This window comes from Onychostruthus taczanowskii, unplaced genomic scaffold (genome assembly GCF_017590055.1).
Source record: "Onychostruthus taczanowskii isolate IOZ18803 unplaced genomic scaffold, ASM1759005v1 scaffold16, whole genome shotgun sequence".
In the NCBI taxonomy this organism is placed as follows: domain Eukaryota; kingdom Metazoa; phylum Chordata; class Aves; order Passeriformes; family Passeridae; genus Onychostruthus; species Onychostruthus taczanowskii.
In genome coordinates this window covers 6,031,656-6,052,045 of record NW_024498795.1, presented here as the reverse complement: position 1 = coordinate 6,052,045, position 20,390 = coordinate 6,031,656, and the positions used below count along the sequence as shown (strand labels likewise).

The 20,390-nt window shown below is 41.6% G+C and overlaps 1 protein-coding gene across 2 annotated transcripts in view; it reads left to right on the top strand.

Moving 5' to 3' along the window:
* Positions 1-20,390, top strand: part of RAB31 (RAB31, member RAS oncogene family) — a 57,511-nt gene that overhangs the window by 16,313 nt on the left and 20,808 nt on the right. For both annotated transcript variants that reach the window (XM_041399317.1, XM_041399318.1), the window contains exons 2-3: positions 11,033-11,112; positions 13,231-13,312. In XM_041399317.1, coding sequence (XP_041255251.1) covers positions 11,033-11,112; positions 13,231-13,312 — 162 coding nt within the window. The remainder of the gene's footprint in view (positions 1-11,032; positions 11,113-13,230; positions 13,313-20,390) is intronic.

The following is a 20,390-nucleotide window of genomic DNA, read 5'->3' as shown; positions in this document are numbered from 1 at the left end:
GAGAGGGACATTTTATCATGTGTAAGTGGCAGGACAAGGATGAATGGATTCAAACAAAAAGATAGTAGGTTTGGATTAGATATTAGGAGGAAGTTTTCTGCTGTGTGGGTGGTGAGGCACTGGAACAGGTTGCCCAGAGCTCTGGATGCTCCATCCCTGAAAGTGTTCAAGGCCAGGCTGGGTGGAGCACTGGGCAACCTGGTGTATTGAAAGATATCCCTGCCCATGGTTGGTGAGTTGGAGGTAGATGATCTTTAAGGTCCCTTTCTATGATTCTGTGATTCTTAAGGCTGCAGCTGTGATTCTCCATGCCATCAACCCAGCGTGAAGAGCTTGGGATTGGAGCCCTAGTGATGATAGCAGAATAATGCCAATTATCTTGGAAACACTCTAAAAAATTGGTTTTATATAATTTTACATGCATGAATATATCAATGTCTCTGGCAAAGTGAATCTTTGCTAGCATTAGCTACAATATAGAATTAGCTGCTCTTCAGTCTCTCTTATCTCTGGCCAGGCACATTACTTTGGTAGGATGAGAAAGTGCTTTTGGCCATCAATGCTTGATTTTGTACTTTATGGTTTGGTGTTGCTTGTGATCTTTGGGTATGTCTCTGACAAAAGTAGATAGTTGAAGAGATTGTAATTAATATTGCAGTCTGGGAGGGAGGGAAGGAGGGAGGGATGGAAATACTCTTTTTTATGTATAAGAGAGAAAAGCATGTAGCAAAATATTAAAGAAAGTGTGTTTGAAACTTGGGCATTAGAGGTTTTTGTTGTCTCTGAAAGATGACTGGGCTGGGATCTGGAGGAGAGCAAGGGGCCTGTGACTACAAAGAAACTTGCTGACTCCAAAGAAGCCTACAGATACCAGGACCAGTAGGACTGCATTCTCTGGCTCCAGGTACTGCACATACTGAGCAGCTATGCAGGCCTGACTTTAATTCCACAGGAAGATGTGTGCAGGATGTGTGTGGAAGGAAACCACATATAATCACACTGGCAAGGGTGCCAAAACTGGTAAGGCAGCAGGCATTTGGCTTTGAGGACTGGTTGGGAGCAGAAGTGGACAGGGCTGTAGGTAGACTCCCTTCAGCTCTGAGGTGAAGCAGATGGTCAGTCACTGTACATGTTTTTCAAATGGATCTGGACTGAAGGAAAACAAACCTGTAAAAGGGATCAGATGATGTTTTCTATTCAGAGATGTATTGGGTTTCTGTGGCAAGGCTTTGGTAGTGGGGGGGCTGCAGGGATGGCTTCTGTGAGAAGCTGCCAGAAGCTTCCCTGGTGTCCTACAGAGCCCACGCCAGCTGGCTCCAGGGTGGACCCACCACTGGCCAAGGCTGATCCCATCAGTGATGGTGGTAGTGACTCTGGGGTAGCATGGCTCAGAAATGGAAAAAAATGCTGCACAAGAGCAGATTGCAGAGGAATATGTGAGAGCAACAGCCCTGCAGACACCAGGGTCAGTGGAGAAGGAGAAGGACATGGTACTCCAGGCTCCTGAGCAGAGATTCCCCGGGAGCCTGTGTGCAGACCATGGTGAGGCAGCTGTGCCCCTTCAACCCATGGAGGTCCATGGTGGAGCAGAGATCCTCCTGCAGCCCGTGGAGGGGACCATTTTGGAAAAGGTGGATGCCTCAGGGAAACTGTGACCACATGGAAAATTCATGCCGGAGGAGGCTCCTGCCAGGACCTGTGGAAAGAGGAGCCCATGGAAAGAGGAGCCCATACTGGAATAACTTTGCTGGCCCAGCTTGTGACTCCATGGAGGGCCCACACTGGAGCTGTCTGTGCCTGAAGGATTGCATGGAAGACACTGTGCTGAAGCAGTTTGGGAAGAGCTGCATCCCATCACATATGAGCAGAAGAATGAGTGCCTAAAGGATTGCATGGCAGATACTGTGCTGAAGCAGTTTGGGAAGAGCTGCATCCCATGGGAAGGACTCACATATGAGCAGAAGAATGTCGGGAGCCTTCCCCCTCAGGAGGAGTGAGAGGCAGAGACAATGCTCTGGTGAGGAGCAGGTAGAGAAGTTGGAGTATAGTAAAGCTCAGGAAAAAGAGAAGGATGTAGGTGAGGTGTTTTAAGATTTAATTTTTATTGTTCATCATCCTACTTTGATTTGATTTGCAATAAATTAAATTAATTTCCCCATTTCGAGTTTATCTTGCCCATGGCAGTGGTTGGTGAGTGATCTCTCCCTGTCCTTATTTCAACCCACAGGTTTTTTGTTATATTTTGTCTCCCCTGCCCAGTGATAGGATGACTTTGGTGGGCACCTGGTTTCCAGGCAGCATCAACCCACCACAGGAGGCTGGATACAGTAAGCCCTGACTGGCAAATGTTTTTCTCTTTTAAAGCAGCCAGTAGAAATATACGGGTGGTATTGAAGCTGCATACAAATACCAAACAAATAAACTCAGTGCTTGACTATCTCTTAAAGAACTTAAATAGCTCTTTGTTACTGGACTGTCTGAATGCTTTAGAACTATCACTGTTTTACATCCCCATAATGCTGTTGCAAGGTAAAATCAAATAAGTATTTTCATGTAGCAGCTAGTGGGCTGAGGACAGCAGAGCCAAGAATTACTGTGCCAAATGCAGTCCTTGCAGCACTAGGAGGAAGGATTACATTCTGATATAACAGGACTGACCTCATTGTGGGTAGAACAAGTGCTGCACTTTTGTGTGTAGAGGGAATTAATATAATTCTAATGTGCTCCAGAGGAAGAAGTCTGATTCTGTAGCTGATTTGTGCTCTGCAACAGCACTGTTGGCCTGAAAGCAGTTAGAAATGATGTGCAGGGATTTTTACTGTGTGGGAGTTGGCATAGGTCATCCTAACTTAGGGGGAGTAATGTACCAACTGACTTAAAAGACACCTTTACTGCCATATATTGTGAGTTTAAAGAAGGGAATGTAACAAAAGGAAATGCAAATAGGGATTTTCGTGTAAAATTCACACAGGGACAGATGACCAGAAGAACTGTGGTGGTTCCTGCTGAAGTGAGACACTGCAGAATCCAGCCAGGGTAAACCCACCAGAGAAGGCCAGTGGCAGCCATCCTCCCTCTCAAAACAGAGTTGCAGTGAGATCCATGTGTTTGTGCTGGGTCATGGGCAGCTGGGTTCCAATATTCAGTGTGAGTGTTGTTCATTTGGCAAGTACCCTTCACTCAGGAAAGTGCATGACAGCAAAATTACACTTCTGGGAGCCAACTCTGGTCCTAATTCTTCCCTTTCACAAATTTGCTTTGCATATGAGTATCTCCCAGATCTTTGCAGAAATTCCTTGAAGATCACTGGTGGTATAAGGCCATGACATTTTAATTTGGAATTTACAGAAATCATTAGTGTCCTGAATGAGATGCCTGCAATATTTTGACTGCGGAAGTGAGGATTCAGAGCGCCTGTACCTGCGGCCCTTTGGTTCAGCTGAAGCCTCAGGCAGTTTTGTCTTGGTGAAGCAGCTGAGAGCCAGTGTGTGAGTCTAAGAGCTGCTCTTCTATTTTCATCTGTGCAGTTATGCAGTGATAGCTTTGCCCACTTGATACATCTTGCAGGTGGAAAAACTGAATAAAGGCGGGAAACTTTCTGCACTTCTTCCTAGACACCACTCCACACTGCACGGCTTCGTTTTCCCTGGGACAAGCCTGACGCTTGGCAGATTCAATTCAGTCCCAGGGGTGTCTGAACCTTGGTCTCCTGCAAGGTATTTCTCCTTACAGCAGTTTCAGACAACTGAAAGTGATACCCAAACACAGGGAAGGGCAAAGGATGTGTTTAAGGATAGCAAAAAGTTTATTGGGCAGAGTCATGCTTGGATTAAAATACTGCCCTTGGAAACTGCCATCAGGAATCTGTTGTGCATAGCTCTTCCTTGTATGTTCATGCAGTTGATAAAAATCCAAAGGCAGTTTCAGATGCTCTTCAAGCTGCCTGTCACAGCCTTCCAGAGCAGCTGTAAGTGGATTAGTAAGACATGGAAAGTATTGCAATGCTACCTGCGTTTGATCAGCAGAGTAATGATTCAAATGTTGAAGGCGGGCACAGAGGACTGAAGCAGGCTGCAAATTGCGAAGCTTTAATTTATTTTTCAGCTTGTTGCTTTTTTGCCTCCATTGAAATTTAAAAGACAGCCATTATCCTGTGCTCAGCCTTAGGATGTCACATGCCTTTGGGTTAAGAGCTGGCAACTCTGAAAGCATTCAAAATGCAGGTTGGGTGTCTCAGTGCTGCATGCCTGACCGTGCCCAAGGAGTGACATTCCTCTTGGCCACCAGGCTCGACCAGAGCTGAGCTTACATTTCTGCTAAAGCCCAGCGATACTTTACAGCGCAGGCCTTGCAATTTGTTTGATGATAGCTAATGAAATGCAAACCATTTAGCAGCTCTGAGATGCGATTACACTGCTGTGAATTTCCAGATTCCATCAAAGTCCTGCTGAGGGTAATGGGAATGGGCCAGGGTGATTCAACTGTAAATCAAAAACGAAAGCGTGGCCAATTCTGGCAGTGGAAAGAAGAGCTGTTCAAATGTGGAGAAGCTGATTTGCCAAGTCAAAACCAGCTGTGCTTTACAGAGCTACTGGAATGAATGGTCTCTCTGCATTTGTGGTTTTTTTTTTTTTTTTTTTTTTTTTTTTTTTTTTTTTGTGACTCATTGATTATTTTTCTTCCCCTAAAGTTTAAATTCTGTCTTTTTACCCCAGGTTTGCCTGGCCAGTTGCAAAGGTTTTCAGTGCCTGTTTTTGGTATATAAAATACCAAATGCATTGATAACAAAGGACAGTTTTCTCCTTTTTGGTAACTTCATACCAATTCAAGTGTCTTCATCTGTACATCTTTAATGCCTCAACAGTGAAAGCTCTGCTCAGAACAAGACAAGGACCTCTCCTTCCTCTCTGCACTAGCACTGGCAGGAATCAAATCAGAGTTACAAAAGGTGGAATTTAACTTGGGAAATCTTGAGCATAAACTGGCTCCTCTGTTATTTTTCACTTAGGGATGAATCAGCCAAGAGTGTCCGGTGGTGTGAATATGTAACAGGGAGCCAGGAATAGTTGCTTCTCTTAACAATGAGGAGCAGCCAGCTTCCTCTCTGAGCAGATCCTCTTCCAGGAGAGTGAGGCAGCTTTTTGACTGCACCCCAGTGCTGTACGTTTCATCAAGCCTGGGGGGGTTGTTTGTTTGTTTTGGTTTTATTTGTTTGATTTTGTTTTTGTTTTTGTTTTTTTTTTTTTGTTTGGGTTTTTTGTTTTTTTTTTTTTTTTTTTTTTTTTTTTTTTTTTTGGGTTTTTTTTTTTTTTTTTTTTTTTTTTTTTTTTTTGTTTGTTATTTGAAGGAAGACAGAAGGTGCTATTATCACACTGGACAGTACACGGAGAGAATTGTTACAGACAAATTTGATCACGGATGTTTCTGGTGCATGCCTTTAATTGTATTTCTTGATGCTAACCTGTCTGTAGAAAGCTTCAGAACAGGTTGCTGGTGGGCTCTGGTACTGCTCTCTGGCTGAAACCCTGAGTTCCATCAGTGTGAGCAGCTTTGTAATTCCAGCCCTATACCTGATGAAAAAGCTTTGCCATGAGAGGTTTCCTGGGGGTTACACTGAATTAGCCCTGACTGCATTGGTCTCACTCTTTTTCTCTTGATCAGGGCTCCTCAGAGGAAGGGTTCGGCCACCAAATGCTTGTGGTGCTTTTGCTCAGGTCAGGGTGGTTGGCTGCTCAGCTTTTGGGGAGCCTGGCACAAATGGGCTCTGAGGAGCAGATGCATCCCTGCTGTGAGGTGCAGGGAAGTTCTGCTGAATTTGATGGAAGCCACATGAGCTGTGGGATCAGTTTCTGGCATGTGGGAAAGGATAAAGACTTGTAGGTCCAAATGTTTCTCATATGATTACTGAAATAACATCTACTTTGCCTGGGGATTTTTGAGCACTTAGTATTTATACTCTCCAGGTTGCTAGGGCTCATTCTTCTTTTGATCTGTAAGACTAACTCATGTTAAACCCTGTCAGATTTAATGAGACCTGTCTGTAGCTGATATCTCAGTGACTCAGTTATTGTGAGGAATGTTGTGAACGGACAGGCATTTTTAATTTTTAAACATTTTTAGAACTTCAGATTTTAAATTTGATTGAATCCTGGCTTTGTCCAAGTTGATGAGAAAACTTCCTTCTGAAGGAGCTGTGTGTGGGATCCCTGTTTATACAGAGGTCAGTTCTCCATTGCTTCTTAATGCAGATTTTTGTGGTGCCTGTCTCCAGGGTGTCTCAACCTTCCTTTAAAGCTGAAATGGGAAGTTAGTCATGAGATCTGTGGTGGTTACAAGCCAGATGTTCTTTTTTTCTTTTTTTGTCCTTACTTTGCAAGTAGAAGGACAGAAGGCAGTTTCTTCAGTGTGTTCATTCTTAGGGTACCATTTCCTCGTGTGAAGTGCTGTCTAGTGTTCTTGTTTTGTTTGTATTTTCAAATTCCTAGAGTCATAAAGGATTTTTGTATGGTTTATCTAATTTTACACATACTTAGGAAACCCTGTGTATTAACATAGCAGAGAAAGACTCTGCATAGTCGAGACTAAAAAAGCTCTTGCAGCATTGTGCAAGATTATAGGGCTGCTGTTTAGTCATCAGTCATGATATGTGTGGATTTTTTTTTGAGAATCTAACATTTATTCAATTTCACATGTAAAAAAAAAATTACATGAAGAGATTTGTTACTCTGCACAATAGAGCTGGACCCTCAGTCTGTTAAAAGCTATTATAATATCAAGGCTACAGACTAACAGCCTAATCAGGGATGTGTTTACAGGGTACTATAGCTCCCTCCAGTTTGGAAAAGTGCTTGGAGGACCAGGCCCTATGTGCAAAGGTATAAATGGGACATCCAGATTTAAATTAAAGAACTAAATTTTTGTGCATTAGCTTTTTCTGCTGGGACAAATGTGTTTGGAACAATAGACAGAGGAATATACCAAATGCCTATTTGTAATGGGAAAATGGTTTTCTTTTTTAATATATTGCTCATATTTTTTCTGCTTTATTTATTTCATTTTTTTAAATCTCCCTGTAAGCTGCTGCAAATCAGCCAGAAGCAGCTCAGTTGTTGCTTGCCTACAAATGAGTTGCCAGCATCCTGTAATGCTGCTAGCCTGAAATACAGTCTCATCTCCTTTACAGTAATGAGAGCCAAGTGGGGTGGTTCCCTGGGAGCAGGAGCGGGGGTGGAGACACTGTTTTCTGTGGCATTCTGCTCTCCATTCTGGTGCTCTTAAAATCCTCACACCTAAATCTGCTGCTAAGGGATTTTGGAAGAACAGAGAATGCGTTTTCCGGGGTTAAAGGGTAAAAGTCTGGAATTAGTCATGCTTACGTTGGTTCCTTGTATTTATCAGAAACGTCTGATACAGTTTCAGATTTTTTAATCCATTTTGCTGACCAGGGGACATTCTGAAGCTGTAGCTACTTATTCTGGCAAACTAATAGTGGCTCACTTAACTGTGAATTACATTTCTGCTTCTTTCCTTCCTCCCTACCCCACCCACTTTGCTTATCTTGCTACAATGTGGTTTATAACTGATATTTTGTAAGTGTGCTAGGAGGCTTATGAAGAAGAAAAAGAATAAAGGGAAACATGTAGCTGGTTCCTTGAGTGATTTGTGAACACCATGATTCTCAATAATGATAATAATTATTTTATATTTATTCACTTCTTGCCACTTGTTTCCTGGATTGGTATGCTCTTGATCATCATGAGTCAGTGACTGTAGTGCTGAAGCCCTTGGGTTTCCTGTGAATGAGGGTTTTTCCAAAGAATAGCAGGATCTGTTCCTTGAAGTGCAACATAACTCCCGAGGGCATGTTCTCAGTTTCTGAAACTTATCCAATCCACTCTGCTCAGTGCCACCGTCACCTTTTGCATAAGCCAAGGTGTTATACCTTTGTGTATATTTGATGTTATAGGTACACCAACATCAAGTAAAACAAAACAGAAAAACAGATTAGAGGGTGTAATAAAGGAACTCTGAGAACTGGAAAAATAAATCTTCTGTATGCCTGAATGTTACCCAAGCACGTGGCTTGATAAATCTGCTATAATCCTTTGAAGAAAAAAGAACAAAACAAGGGAGATCATCCCCATCAGATGTTAGAAAAATAGGTTTGTGTAGAGAAGGACTATGTAGTAAAGTACAAAGCAAATGGTTGCAGGAAAGGTTTATACAGCCTTAGCAGGAAGGTTCAATATCAATGCACTGATGAGAAAAAAACGTTTTTTCTACTTCTTTGAAACAACAACTCTGCTTTCCTTGTCGTCTGTGAGAGACTTGAAAGATAGTTCCCAGTTGTTGGTAAAAGTTAAGGTCTCTAGCTGTTTTCGAGTTGTTGTATAATGTTCATATGCCATGATTTGCTTTGCTTTCAGGCAGATGAATGTCTTGATTGATGGATGTCAGTACAGTTTTCTGTGACAGGGACTGTCTAGGTAGTTTTAAATCCCATGATGGAATGATAATCACTGCCTTAAGTAGGAAGCTTTTTCTATGTTACTTCCTTCCCCTCTGTGCTCTAATTATACTCCGATGGTTTGCATCCTCCAGGCAACAAAAGGGAAGCTGGGAGTGCTTGTTTCAACTGAACCCCCCCAGGCAATAAAGTGCCTGGCTCCTGGAAAGCACCAGCCACTGGTTGCAGCAGTGCTCGTCCTAGGAACAGGTTCACTTGTGGTCCAAGTCCATTGGTTTCACTCCAGTTACTCGAGGGGGGTATTTATCCCTCTTGGTGTAGTGCAAGCAATCCCAGGAGCAGAGTGTAAGAATGCCTTTAAGCTTCTGGAGGGCTGTTGGTGTGCCTGGCATATGCTTAAGTTTGACTGTGCTCATTGTGAGATGTGAAAGCAATAGGAACTTTGAAAGGTCCTTTTAACGTTATCATGAAACATTAGTAAGAGCCGCGAACTGAAAGATGAAGAGGTTCCAGGAAAATGAGCTAAGCTGTAATCCATGCTTGTGGATGTCACGTCCCTGCCAGAGACCCTGGCTCCTCTTGTAATTGCAGTTGCATTCTGAGTGACTCCTCAGGGGAGCTGGGGGAAGCAGATGAAACTGAAGCATCATCGGGTCACCAGAGTCAATGCCTAGTTCTGAACACCGTGGCAGAAACGCTGTCCCCACAAGAGAGAAATTTAATTCCTTGCAACCAGTGGGTGGTAATTCTAGTTTCTCTACACCACTTAAAATCTGGAAAAATAATTAGATCCTCAATTTCAGGGCAGAGGGGTTTTTTAATTTTTTTTTTTTTTTTTTTTTTTTTTTTTTTAGCGTGTTCTGCTATCCTGGTGTAGTAATTATACAATGATGTCAGCTGGAATCGATAATGAAGGCAAAATTTGGGAATAGTAACAGGATGTGTTACTGCTATTGATCAAAGGCTACAGGGCTGTTTTTAAACACTGCTCCTCTCTTTGGTCTTTTTTTCTTATTGATTGAGCAGAGTAGATACAAACAACTGTCTGTGCAACATGAGCATTTATTATGGCTTTTAAGCTGACTAAGGACAGCTTTGAATTAAATATGAGAGTTTAAATGATGGTTTTCTAATAAGTGCTGTCTATAAAGACTGGCGTGACAATACAGTTTCATGTAAGCATGGTGGAAGGAAATGTAAATACAGGCATTATTTTTCTTTCTTACTCAAAAAGAAGATAACATATTGCAAAACTGATTATAGGAGAGGCAGAAGTGCTATTTTTAATACGAAGTTATGTGTGGGCAAAAGCTGCTTTTCTATTTTTTTAATATATAGTTATGTGTGTCGTGCTGTTAACAAACTGTATTGTCTTATCTTGGCATTTTTCAAGACTGTTGTGTAAATTAGTCATCTTAAAATGTGGATACAAATGGAGCTACCAGGTACAATCTGGTAGTTCTGCAATCACTTCAATGAAATTAATAGAAAACTTTCCATTGACTGTTTAATGAGTTAGATTGGACCCTGGGCTGTCATTGTTAATGCCTTGGAAAGGTCAGTATTGATTTCCTGGCATCCTTTTTGTCTCTAAGGAGGCTCTTCGTAATTCTGTGGAAGACACAGTGATAATGTTACTCCTCTTCCTGTATAATTTAAGTTCTACCTACCATCCAAGGCTTTTGGCAAAAACAGACAGACTGAAAAATGTTGCATTTTTGGGAAGTTGTTTATATCTTAGATACCCAAATAATATTTCTGTATAATTTCAAATTTTATCCTGCCGCTTCAGGTTATTTTGAATTTTATTTCAGTATTGTACTGCTGTTATTTTTCCCTGCTGATTTGGTATGTTGAAAGAAAAAAAAAAAAAAGACTCTTCCTGCAAATGGAATCAGCCTGCCATGTTGCAGTGTAGAAAGTAAGCTGTGTTGCCTTTAAAGTAATGCACTGCAGACCATGGCATGCACAGGGAGAGCTACACATCTCTGGGCATCCAGATCTTTGCATTCCTACCTTTTCAAAACCACCCAAAGCCTCTGCAAAGTTTCCACTAAGTGGGTAGTTTGTCTTGCCATGAAAAGGTTATTTTCACTAAGTCAGTGCTGTCAGTGTGCTAAAATGTTGGTATTATTCTGTTTTGGAAGCTTGCTTGGGCTGGCTGTGCAACAGGCCTGAATGAAATTGTTTCTCTGGCTCTGCTGTGTAATGCACCATGTGTTGGAAAGCACAGGGTTTGCTTGTACAAGTAAATGGCTCTGCTGGATGGACTGCAGTCCTTGCAACAGGAATATAAATCCACTATAATAAAATAAAATAGAGGGCTTGGAGAGAAGGGAGTCCTGGGAAGAGGGCCAGGGAGATTCACTTGTAATGCTGATGTTTGAAATGGATAAGCCGTGTCCTTAGTTTTCTTCCGAAATGTGTAACGTGCCCCGCTTGCCACAGGAGAAGAAGAAAGAATCAAGTATTAATTCTTGAAAATAAATCAAGTGGAGTATTGACATCTAGGGTCTCCTGGATATGAGTTCATTGACTCACTGTCATGCTTTCTTTGATTTTCAGGATACTGGGGTTGGGAAATCGAGCATCGTTTGTCGGTTTGTCCAGGACCACTTTGATCATAATATTAGTCCTACTATTGGGTAAGTACCACACAAAATACCACTTTGCTTTTCACTGGTCAGTGAGGTTTCAAATCTGACCCTTGAGTGATTTAAGTCCAGAGGTCCTACATCCAAAACAGTCTAAAGTGGGAAGCTCTTGACAAAAACCAAAGCCCCACAACCCAAGAGGCTGTGACCTGCACAATGATCAGGTCATCCCATAGTTTAGTAATGGCAGGAAGACCATGAGAAGCCCTTAAAATACTTCTGTTGAGTATCCTGGTAGGCTAGGCTGGAACATGGACAGTGTCTGTTTCCCCATGTGGATGTGCTTTTGTCTAAGTTTAGGATGTGTCCCATTTTCCTTTGTTAAAATAGGAGCAATGCAATTTAAACTAAGTATAATTAATTTATATCACTTCTTTAAAAACTGCTAGGCTTCCATGTATCATACCATCAGAATCCTAATAGTCCTGTAGTAGATTTTAAGTCAGATTTTTCTTTTTCTTTTAATATCTCAGGGACAGATTTTCCAAGTCCAATGCGACTTGGAAAATTTTTGAAGTTATGGATCTCTTGTGGGAAAGGAAGCTATTACGGAATGTACAGAAAGGAGTAATCTGGGGGGAAAGGGCTGATCTGGCATGTGTGTCAGAGGTGTTTTAAGTCATCTGTGAAGGATTGGTATTGACTGCTGTGTGTTGTTCAGAGGGTTGGACAGTACCTTCTGAAGCTCTGCCTCATGGAGGAGTCTCAGCTGGAAGCTGCACGTAGAAGTTCCAGGACAATTTTGGATTCCTGAATGAGAATAGAGAAAAATGGACAGAGAGAAAGGAAGCATGTCATGAATAAAATTGCTGGCTGAAGACTTGTTTGCAGTGAAAGAATTGATGGCAACTTGAGTGGGTTTTTCTTACTTCTAAACCGTTAGCAGCCTTTTTCCCCAAGTAGTTGTTGTTGCTAAGTAAATGCCTTCTGCTCAATTTGGAAAACAATTTTCCTCTCTTATCATAATTATGAAAACTAAAGGGATTTTGTTTTTTCCATTGGGAGATTAAAAGATAGCTAGCTAGCTTCACACAGGTGATATTATTTGTCTGCACAGATAAGTGTTTTTTTTCTTTCAAATTATTCAACTATTTCAAATATATAATCCTTGAATCAACAGTAGCCACTGTGGATCTATACATTTCCCTTTTTTGAAGCTGTGAAGTGTTGCTTATTTGTTTGGGAAGGAGTGTGACAACTGAGTGAACACACCCTGAAAACAACCAAAGAAATGCTGCCTTTTTTTCCCCCTTAGTTAGTATTTTCATAAACAATGCTGCATTGTTAAATTCAAGCAATTTGCAGATGGCTGTAGGGGAGAACTCTGCTATATCATTCTCAGGAAATGTTTTGTTCAGTCATATGTCATTTGATGTCATTCGGTGCTTTTGTAACGACCATGCATTGTATCCAGTGCATCTTTATGAGCCAGGAAAAATGTTACCACAACAAAAATGGTTCAGCAATACCCAGATAGGATGGGAAAAATAGAAATCTGCCAGAGTTTGGCAGTCTCTCTACCAGCTTTCAAATTAACTGCTGTAATACAGAAAAAGCCTATAAATTTGTAACCTTATTTCCTAAAAGAAAAAACTTTGAAAATATAGACCTATTTCATTTCCTCTGGAAAATAAAAGAAACTATGAAGACTTCTTCATCCCAGCTGAAAGGGAGAACAACTTTTTTGCATTTGTTTGCTATGTGCACTTCAGCAGGTGACTTTTCTGTTCCCTGGTGATCCAGTGTCATATGTTAAAGTGAAAAGTGGCACACAATGTTGTCTGTTGCCTTTCTCTCAGGTCTGTGCCACCAAGAAGATGGAACTAACAAGCAGCAGAAGCCAAGTGTGAGTGGCAGGAACATTTGTGTTCCTGGACCCATGAACTGAACTGAACTTCAGAGGCTTTTCCCTTCTTTTTCCTTCTTTTAAAAAAGTACATCTATAAGTTGTATATGTCCTGTCTGAGAAAAGGGAGACTTCTGCAGGTATTTTATCAAGGTTTGGAGTTTTCCCCAAATGCATTCGAATCCAGAAGAACTCACTTAGGTCTACAGGTTATATATTCAGAGTGTCAATTATGTTAAAAATGTTGTCTTCCTTATTTCTAGAGCATCCTTCATGACTAAAACTGTGCCATGTGGGAACGAGCTTCATAAATTTCTGATCTGGGACACAGCTGGTCAGGAACGGGTGAGTATTAGTTTGCAGAATGCTTTCATGATCCTGGTCTCTCTTAATGTGTTGATGTACTTTTTCTAAACCTTTCATCTTCAGAACTTTGTAAGTATCGACCTCCTGAATCTTTGTGAGGCTCTGCAATGCAGGTGGCCAGCAGGCACCAAGTATTCAGGTTCCCTTACCATGGATGGCAAAAATGCAGAGACAGGCTGACCATATCACTTACCTAAAAAAACCCCAAACCATGGTGAGAAATGTCACCCACCTTCCCCAAGACAGCTTGAGCAGTGCCCCAGCAACATCCAGTTCCCCTCTGGTTTCATCAAGCTTGTGTGTGGCAGCTCTCATTGGCATTGGAAAGGCTTTGACTTGCAGCCCATGGGCTGGGTGGTCTGAACTTAGGTGGTGACTCCGGGGTTTTCTTGGATTGGGACAGTCAATATGGGCATGGCCTGTGTCTGCCAGTGGTATTTATATTGTAAGAAATTACCACCTGAACCACTTTGGGTTTTTATCTTGATTTTTCTCAAGATTATGAAGCGAATTGCTCAGATTGAGCAGCTTTTCCTCTGACTTTTCAAAACAAAAAACTCAAAACCATAACGGATTTTTGGACATTAGTTCCTCTGGACTGTATGTAAGTCTGGTTGATTTTTTTTTTCCTTTTAATAGCCTCAGTGACAGTAGTGCAGTACTAGACTCTAGACTGTAGAGCTGTAGGTTTCTCTTAATGTATGTCCACGTTTGTCTTGAGAAATGGAAAAACCTATGCACACTTCTAGAACATAAAACTTGTGAAATGGCACAGTGTCTCTTCATAGGAAATTGTAGCTATGCTCACATTAGGTTGGGATAAAATGTGATGCTTATACAGACTGGATGTCTGTCCTGATACATCCTACTGTGTTCTCCATACTTTGTATGTGAATTGTGGGCAAAGAAGATTTTTACTTTTAATTGCAGGAAATGTTTGTGCTTTTATTTATAATATACAGTGTGAGATAAAGTGACTCTGATGAAATCTGTTGGCTCATAACAATTCAGTAAGTTATTTGTCATGGGAAAATGGACCTTGAAAAACATATTTGAAGCCTAATTCCTTCCCCTGAATCTTGTTTGTTCCATTTCTGCATGGTCTGGAGCTGATAACTGACTATTTATTGCAAGAGCTAGCAAAAGTTTGGTTTGCTTTCCCATGGTTTCAGTTTCCTTGCTTATTTTCTCTCTTTTCCCTCTACTACCCTGCTTTCCTTGCTTTTTCTTTTCTTTTTAGCACTTTACAAACAAAACTCAGTTGGATTAATACTTATATCAAGATTGTCTATTTTCCTACTTAGTCTAAGAACTCTCAAAGCCCTCTAAAATTAGGTGAATAGTAATATTCATATTTACATATCTTCTGAAACAAACGATGCCTCATTTGAGGCAGGAAATCTGTGACTGTTCTCTGACTCTTGGACACAAAATTCATCCTTCCCAAATAGTCCCTTATGTTTCCTCTCAATTTTTTTAGCTCACCATTTTTCAAACATCTGCTTTCCCTTTTTTCGTGTGTGTGTGTGAAACTGTGGTGACCAGTGAGCACCACAAACTTTGTTAGATTGCTTAGAATTTATTACAGATACAGCATGTTAAAGGTTTTCATTAATTAGTGATCACGAATTAGTCCAGGGACCATCTTTTTATTCTGTGTTTGCGCATTATATTCCCAGTCTTTCACTAGGACTAGGAAAGTGTAGTGATATAGTAAACCAAGTTCATTGGTGTTGAGTGCAAGCTATGGAGGCAGACAGGTTTCCCAAGGTGAGGTCCATACTGGTCCAGGTCATTCGCTGTCCTAGAACATTCCTGTTTTACATTGCAGCTAAACCTATGATGCTTCTCAATACCTTACTCACTTTAATCAGGGATTTTTGGTTGCTTTGTTTTGTGTTCCTCCTTCTGATTTAAGAAAAATGTCTCCCGCTGTTAAATCTTTTCTGGTTATCCTCTGAACAACAATGATGACCCAACATTTCCAGCCTATCCCACCTTCTGGGCCTATTGCTGTTTTCACAGTGTACTAATAAATGTCTTCTGAATGTTGTTTCTGCTTTGAGAATTGTCCTTTCCTTGTTCTTTGCAATTTTTGTCGAGGCTTTGTGTTCCACTGCTGAAGCCTGGCAGTTCTGTCAGTCTGAGAGCAGTATTTAGGACTCTGCTCTTTCAACATTGCCTTCATTTGGCTTCTCTCTCCTAAATGCAAGACCAAGCACAGGCTTCTGCTTACTCTGGAGTTGGGGTGCCCTGTGCTTTCCCAGCTGTGCCAGTGTGCTGATGTGGAGCAGAAGAGCCCTGGGCTGAGATTTAAATGAGGCCTCACTTATGCCATGGAAGTTGAGCTCAAAGCTTAACCATGGTAGAGCATGCAGGCAGAAACAACAGTAGTGGCACTTCCGTGATCCTTGTTCATGAGTTTGTCCTTTTTAATGAGTTTTCATTTCCCTGTTCATGATTTTCTCTGGGAAACTGCAAGCTTGGAGTCAATGCTGCAGAGTGACAATAATGCAGCAGAAAATGGAGATTAAAAGCTTTTCTATTGTATCCCTGATGGGGGTGAATGCTGAGCGTGCTTCTTAGGAGGGGACCCTGGAGAGGGGTAGGTGGCTTGTGGTGAAAAATTCACAGAGTACATGATTATAAAAGAAGAGAGAGCTTCTTAATCCTTTTATCTTGGTTTTTTTTTTTTCTTTCCCTTTTTCTTGACTAGAAAGAAACAAGCTGGCAAACAAAATCCCCCTATCTTCTGTGCATAAGGACTGGTCTCTGTGGACCTGGTTGCTTTGTGTTGGTGTGCTATCCAACTAACTCGCTTTATTTTTTTTTTCACAGTCACCTTCCCTCCACACCAGTATTTCCCAAATGTCACTTTTCCCCCTCCTATCGCACGTTTCCCCATTAGCTTTGAATTGTTGTAGACTTTGGGACTTACATGCCCAACAATTATGTTGTTATTAGCAAAGATTCCCTCCCCTAAGAAGAGTCTCCTCGCAAGTTAGTTAATGATGTTTTTATTAGCATATATTTTGGTTCATGGTGCCCTAAGTAGCTTTTAATTACAATGTTTTGTTTGAATACGTTGGGTGGCTGCCAGCTTTCCATTTTGCCAGCTGAGGAATATTGTAGCAAACAGGGAGTCTCAGGGCCGTGTTTCTAGGGCAGGAAAATTTATCTCTGTCCTTTTAAAATTTACTTTGTTGAACTCTGGGACTTTTAATTTTGTTTCATAGAAGAGGCCTCAATTACTTGAGCCCAGTTTAAAGCTCGATAGGAATTATCCTGAGTTGTGAACTTTTTCTTTCTTTGTTTTTTAACCTTCTCCATTTTCAGGAAAAGACTGACTGATGACATGTCCACAGCTCTTTATAGCTGCCTTTTTTTGAGTGGCAGTAGTTGTCCTGGTGATTCAGAGACAGTGGCACAACACCATCTATCAATGACTTGAATTATTTCTGCAGGCAAAACACAGCCTGAATTTTGCTCTGTGGTGTCATAAATGTGGCTTTGATGGTCTCCCACAGCTCAGTCAGAGTGGGGGTGGTTCATTGTGTGTGGTGTGAGGACCTCTTGCATGCTGCAAATGTTGACAGGTGATTTGGCAGTGTGTGAGAGCACAAGTGGCATTAGAGCTAGAAAGCGAATATTTTTACTACTTTCAGAGTGAGCATAAAGCACAGTAAATCATTTAAGGGATGCATTTAAATGTGTTTTTTCTTAAGCTTCAGCAAACTTGCAGCACTTGTAGCTTGGTGCTGAGTCATGGTTTTGGTGTCTTGTCTTTTGCATCCTTTGTTTAATGACTGTAAACTTCAGAATGGCTAAGCACAGGTCGCTTCTGTGATGTTGCAAAGGTTTGTTTTCTGCCTATTTAAAATACCTTTAAAAGGTTAACCTAAAATGTTGAGATTTTTCCTTCTTCAGTTGAAGAATTCTTAGGAATTGGAAAAAAATGCTCACTCTTTTATATATATAGATGTGTATTTAATCTTCAGTTTAACTAGCGAAAAATACCTGTAGATCAGAGACAGATCTTTCCTGATTTACTCAGCTTGCAAATCCTGAGAGCTGGAATTTCAGCCTTTAATCATGTAAGGAAAACTACTCAAGGTTTTAAAATGCTAAATGGTATCTGAAAGTGGCTTTCATGCATAACATTTTTCCCATTTGCTCTTTGCCAGCTGAGAATGTCAGGAATTTTGTATCCCTCCCCTGTTCGAGAAGCTTGTGTGTCAGGATAATCTGTTTAATGCTTTAGGGTTTTGCCTTTGCTTCTCTCTACACCACCATAATTTTCTGTTTGTTGGCAGCCACTGCCTTGAAGGTGGCAGGAGTGGGGCATGTAACTCCCCAGACTTGGGCAAATGTACTTCAGGTGTTTTTTGGGACAGGACTGAAGGGGTTTTGTGGGAGTGGCCTGGCAGGAAGGGCCAAGGGCAGGAGAAACACCCAAACACCCAAACTCATCTGCAGAGATGTGGGAATGACCTGCTGAGTGAAGGGATGTGATATATGTTTGAGATAAGAGTCCAGAAGGCAGGAGTGGGTGTAATAGGAAGGGGAAGGAAGTTGCAGGGCTGTGACGCTGCCCTTGCACGTGTTCGCAAGCAGCTGAGCCAGAGGCGGTGGCTGTCCTTGCCATTAGTGGCACCCAGATAAAGAGTAAGAGTAAGGATCTCTGACTCTGAGAGGAACCAAGTGGTTTGGTCTTGGCCACTCAGATGCAACATATGTTGTCAGAGAACAGCTTCATAGGGAAGGGAATGAAATTTAGTCAAATGATCACAGCTGTCAGGAAGCAAATCTTGTGCTGCCATGCACCTGCAGGTGCTTGAGAAGGCACAGTGTAGGAAAATCATAGCTGAATTCAAAGTGTGTAACACTTGCTGAGAGCTGGTGTGATCCTGCTCAGTCTGTGCACCCTTATCCTTTCCAGCTGTGCTCATGGGCAGAATTATAATCCTTTTGCAGTAAGAGCAGGTGATGTTCTTTACAGTCTAGAATAGTAAAAGCAACCAAGTGCAGGAGTTAGGTGGTGGTTGTAGTTGTTGCTTTTGCTTTTGCTTTTTTGCCTCTTGACTTGGAGTTGGGAAGAGGCAGCCCTGCTGCGGCAGTATGCCAGTCCTGGGTATAGCACCACAGGATGGTGCAGAGAGCTGCTGACATGAATTAATGTTCCCTGGTGTGCCTGGCAGATTGAATGAATCCCAACTGTCTTCAGCAGCATTTGTCAGCCTGTATATAAACAAGCAGGAGTTGTAGTTTTTATTTCTGTGTTCATTTGGCCTCTGTTTTGCTTTCTAAATCAGCATTATATTAGACAGGGTTAAGAGACTTCCACTACCACAGCTCAGGTGTGATTTATGCTGTTTTCTCTTGATTTTGATTTTCAGTTCCAAGTAGGATGTGATGGTTTTCCTTCTTCCCCATTCTTTTCTTTTAGTAAAGAGGAAGGATGGTGTTACCTGTGACCAAATACGCCCCTCTGTTATGAGCTGCACAGGAAGCAGAAAGCAAAATATTATGCTGCTTTTAAATAGGTGGTAAATTCCTTAAGGGCTACTTGGTTCTATCTTTCTGTCCTTTGCAAGGGCAAAGCTTCTGTTGACTTCATTGAGATGGCCAGGTGAGGGGTTGCAGAATCCCAAAATACTCCTGGAATCCATGAGAGAAACTCTGATTGTGCTCAGCTTGCATTTGCACCGTGTAAGACTGAATTTGCTGCCTGTACTATGGGGCTCTACAGCTGTAAAGGGTTGGGCAGCTTCTAGTTGGACCCTTGGGTTCTGCTTTCACAGGAAATTTCATCACGCACATGTGGCCTCACTTCTTTGCTTAGTGTCAGAGATGATGAACCACAAGTGCAAAGTGGATGTGTTGGTAGAGGAGCACAAGGAAGAAGGTGCCCTGAGCCCAGTCAGCATTGTGCCAGGATTCAGGTGACTGTAGGTATGGAGCACGCTGTGTGTCTCCCAGGAGGAGAGTCCTGGAAGTCTGCATGAGGTAATTGATTATGGGTTTTGGCATGTCTTTGGAAAAATAAGTTTCTTATTTATATTTTGAGTGGTCCTTTCAGCCTGGCTGTTGGATTGGAAAATGTACCCCTGCAACTTGAGTATGGCACTGTGTGGATTAGCAGCCTCAGCCTCACCAGTTATCAACCTCTCCAAAAGCAAAATGGTACTAATGAGTGAAGCAGTTGGTCAAATAGGCAAACCTTTTTTGAAGGACACAGAGTGAGAGGCATGAAACTTCTAAATTCCCTCAGTAGGTGACCTGCTAATGGTAATTTACTCATTATGCAGAGATGAGAGGTTTTCCCAGTGCTTAGAAGGTGGAAAGCAGTTGAGATGAAGTTTGGTAGTGTAAGTACCAAGGTTCTGTATTTTTTGCTCCTAACAGAAATATATGCTGTAAAGTTGTAGGTGAGTTTTTAAATTTTGAGATTTTTTTGGGAAACAGAGGAGAAAAGCCACCTCTGGATTATTCACCAGTTAAAGGATGATCATGTATGATGCAGCCATGAGAAAAGTGTTAGGGGATGTGCAGTTAAGGCTGTTCATTCAATGTCTATAATGCTGCATAGAAACCTGGTCACCAGCAGCCAGGAAAAATGAGCTGAAGCTGGACCAGGCACAAGTAAAGGTGATTAGACCCTGATTTCTCCCTTTTACATTATCTACAGAGTGTAAGAGCCTGGTATAGCAGACTGGCAAAGTTAAATCTGGTATCTTGTCACTCAGTATTTCAGCTGAAGTCAAGTAGTGATCCCTTAATTTTACTAAGTCAAAGTGCAAGAAAACTACAAGTAATTTAGTAATTAGGAATTCGAAATATTATTAATTGTCGAAGTAATATGATCTGTGTAGCAGTATAATGAAAACAGAAAACTATTTTACACAGAACATTGATCAGCTTTTGAATTGGGTTAGGAGTGTGATTATTTGTGATGGTGGGAGCTGATAGAAATCTCTTTCTGGTCTGTGTTTTCCTGTTAGGCCAAGGGGATGTGAGCTGCTGCTGCCTGCAGGAAGGGGTGATATCTGCCAGAATG